The 3827-nt window shown below is 45.6% G+C and overlaps 1 protein-coding gene across 1 annotated transcript in view; it reads right to left on the minus strand.

Moving 5' to 3' along the window:
- Positions 1-2987: 2987 nt before the first annotated feature.
- Positions 2988-3827, minus strand: part of LOC109774209 (uncharacterized) — a 2769-nt gene continuing 1929 nt past the window's right edge. The window contains exon 3 of the mRNA XM_020332918.4: positions 2988-3827. This exon is cut by the window's right edge and continues 43 nt beyond it. Within this exon, the coding sequence (XP_020188507.1) occupies positions 3327-3827 (501 nt within the window). The 3' untranslated portion in view covers positions 2988-3326.

Raw genomic sequence — 3827 nt, forward strand, 5'->3', positions numbered from 1 at the left:
GAACGATGCAAACCTTCTCTCTCATGCACTCTCCTTAACAAATGATGCCGTGTGTAGCATGGCACTCCCCTAGCTATGAGTATTATGTCAATTACTGGAATCATTGTGACAACTTCTCTGCGTAGCATGGCAATTCCTGAACATGTGGGCAACTTTCCCTTTTCTTAGCCTGCCAATTCTCTCTTTGCAGCATGGCAAAACCCTGAAATGCATGACAATTTTCTCTGTTACAACATGGCAAACCCCTAAAACGTATGACAATTTGTTTTGATATAACATATCAATTATCACGGGGAATCTATCTGTCATAGCACGGCAAATCTCTCTATTATAGCATGTCAAGTCCTAAACATTCCCTGGGAGTGATCTCTTGAGGAACACTCTCTGATCGAATGAGCCTCCTAGAGTGAATGATCGTTCGCGCCAGGGAGGGCATGTTAGAATCACAAAAGTAATGCCATCGTTTTTTTTCAACGGTACTAATTTCCCATCGCCTTTTAGTTACTTTTGTATAAGAACACCTGCATTTTATTTGTCGGTACTGGTCAAGCTTGAATGGTATCTTAAATATAAAAAAAGGAGGAATACGAATTAATCCTAATTAAAATTGTGAAATTCTTTAGCCAAGAATTGATCAAAGCAGTACAGCTAGTGCTCACCAAATTAATACTATACGCTTTCTCCGGTGAGTATTATATTATGTTACTGTATGTTGTATTGGTGTTGACGTACACGTCTATTGGAGATGTGGACTTTGAACACGAGTCTACGCCGTAGAATTTATATTTTGTGCCGGAGAAAAAGAAACGCTCCATCGATCGCGGCATGCAAGTTGGTGCACACCTTGCACCTTGGCCTTTAATGCTTTTGACCTTCTAGACTAGTAGCTAGTCCGGTTCTGGTAGCTATCAGCAGTTCAGCACTGCCCAATGTTGCGTCCCAGGACTTCCAACCTGATTAACCTGCTGGACCATGTCTAAACATATTTTCCTACGCCTCATGCATACACAATTCCATGCATCACCCCCCCCCCCCCCCCCCCCCCCCCCCCCCAAAAAAAAACTACCAAGAGTTATCTTGGCCTCACAACACCAATTCATCAATCAACACGTACGAACTGGAAGAAGAGAAAGGAAGTTAACCAGGCTAGACAGCTGAAAATTCAAGAACAGTGCATATCGCATGTATGATTTCATTGCTCCGAAGAGCGCTGCAATTGTACCCTCCGGTAGTACAAGAGGGACATATAAATGAGTGAGGATATGGTTGTAACTGGTCCACCATCTCCTTGATTAATATAACTAGCTAGGAGTAAAACAACGGCAGGGAGCGATCATGCCATGGCTTTGACGATTTCTTGCACTGTGTCTAAAGTACAATTGGATATGCACACTGTGCAAGCATCTTAGCCCAGCCAATTAATTGGATGGCCACCAAAGTGGATTTCCTCTCGATGGACAGCCTTTAATTAAACAAAGATGAATTCTGTCACATGTGTATTAATGTTTCTTCCTAGCTAGACAAGTTTGCTAAAGCTAAAGGTACTGGTACTTCTATCCCAGTGGGTTAGAAAGAATCTGTGTGCTTGAGACTGTACTAATCGTCCTCAGCTAGAGTACAAAGCGCCATTAACGGGGTGTGTGTGTGTGTGTGTGTGGGGGGGGGGGGGGGGGGGGGGGGGCTAGCTGAAATATTTGACTTTCTACAGAGACCAAGTTAAGTTTTAAGCTACATACTAGTACTGTACATCACAATCGACCATGCATGCATCCAATTTGTTCCACACTTGCTGCTGAGACGATCAAACCTAGCTATATTTGACCAATTATTAGGAGTACTATATAGGATGGAGTATTTCAAATAAACATTTCCATCAATAAACCTAATACCACATACTATTGTGTTCATTGTTTAGTCTTAATATTTAATATTATGAGGTAGCATTGGAAAGGGTGGAAAAGCTTAAAAAACGATATCCGGCCCATTCCACACAAATAGCGAAATGTCACATGTCATCATATATCTAGCTAATTGACCTACTCATTTGTCCACCGTAGATATATCGATGCAAGCTAAAATATCTGTTACTATATTTCATGCTACATGCATGTCTGACCAGTGCACATTGCATCGAACCAAAATTTGGAAGGCGTCAATCATGCATGCCTTTTTTTTATGGGGAAGACGTCAATCATCTAACCGACGAAATAGCAACTGATTAGTCAGTAGATACATTGACTGCTTCGCAAAAACAAAGCAAAAAAGATACATTCACTGTTGCTAGCTCTACACCGAACGTGGTGAGCACGACTGCACGTACGAGTCATGCATCACCGCACATTTCACCAGTTGTATCCAAGCTTCGTCTAAACTCCAAATTTAACACCCAAATTAACCACGTTTGAATTAGCTAGGTTCACATCAATCGATATATTATATTAGATGGATCATCGATTTTTCTCTAGCTATTGCATACGTATAATTCAGGCAGAAATGGACCGTAACGTGCATCGATCAGTGACTACTCCTACATCCAAGTTTAATCTTGCACCAATCATATGTACATGTACAGAAACCACACAAGCAGGGTCTACAGTAGGTAGGTTCACATCACTATGGATGAGTAATGATATCTACACCAGCTCGCTCGCTAGCTAGGTAGCGCTCGGAGCGAGCGACCTGGTCAAGTGATCACTACCTGCAAGAAAGAAAAAAGCAGCAAAACGACCCTCACTGCTTTTTCCCTTAACAACTCTTTGTACCAACCACAGGAACAATCCCATCACGGGTTCATGACAACAAGTTAGCTAGCCAAGATTGTTGTACATCGATCTTCTTGCCACAGTTGCCACCAACAGCAAATTAATGAAGCCTATCATGCATGATCGGTTGCCATGTATGCAAGAAACCTTAATACCATACCAAACATGCAAATGGATATGTGCATTCTTAGTACTGCTGCATTAATGGAGCCAGGAGAGACACAAGGAGCATAAAATTGTCATACATATAGCTCATGCATGCATGGCCAGTACCGGCGACATAGTGCAATATATGCATGAGATGGGGAATTAGGTACTTTCATGTACAAGAACTGCTAGTACACTGACTGCTAAAAGCTAGATAGCTAGCGAGCTAGATCCATCGAAATGATACGAGGCCCAGAAAAAACTCATTCTGTACCATCTCGCAGCACGGGATCGATCGAGGAAGGAAACAAATCAAGAAGTGAAGACAATCAAGGAAAACAAGATCGATTGGGGGATGTTAATAAGGCAGCAAGAACCAACCAAATCTCATAATTATCTCTAGCTATAGCTAGCTAACTAATGAAGCTTCCCATACGGTGATGAGGGCTGGTTGTTGTTGTTGTTGCCGCCGGCGCCGTGGATGAAGGACGGCAGCATGTCCTGCAGGAGCCCGAAGTCCGGCGCCATGAAGTGCTGCATCTGGAGCGACGGAGGAGACGAGGCGGTGGCGCTCGCCACGCTGCTGATTGAGCCGGGCAGACCCTGGGTCGACGCCTGGTGGCCCGCGCCAGCGCCGATCATCGGCGGCGTCATGCCGTGGTGGGCGCGCGGCTGCAGGAGGCCGCCCAGCACGTCGATGCCGCCGCCGCTGCTCCGGCCGAACGGCGATCCGGCGCGGCCGCCCATGCCCATCTGCGGCAGCATGCCGAGGTGGCCGTGGTGCTGGTGATGCAGGTGCGCCGCCTGGGCGGCGAGGAGGTGCGTGCTGCCACGGAGAGCGGAGGGGATGGGGTGCGTGTGCTTGCCCTCGTACGTGGTGATCACCACCGCCGGGTCCTGGAACGACCGCTCCACTCT

This window comes from Aegilops tauschii, chromosome 3 (assembly GCF_002575655.3).
Source record: "Aegilops tauschii subsp. strangulata cultivar AL8/78 chromosome 3, Aet v6.0, whole genome shotgun sequence".
Classification (NCBI taxonomy): domain Eukaryota; kingdom Viridiplantae; phylum Streptophyta; class Magnoliopsida; order Poales; family Poaceae; genus Aegilops; species Aegilops tauschii.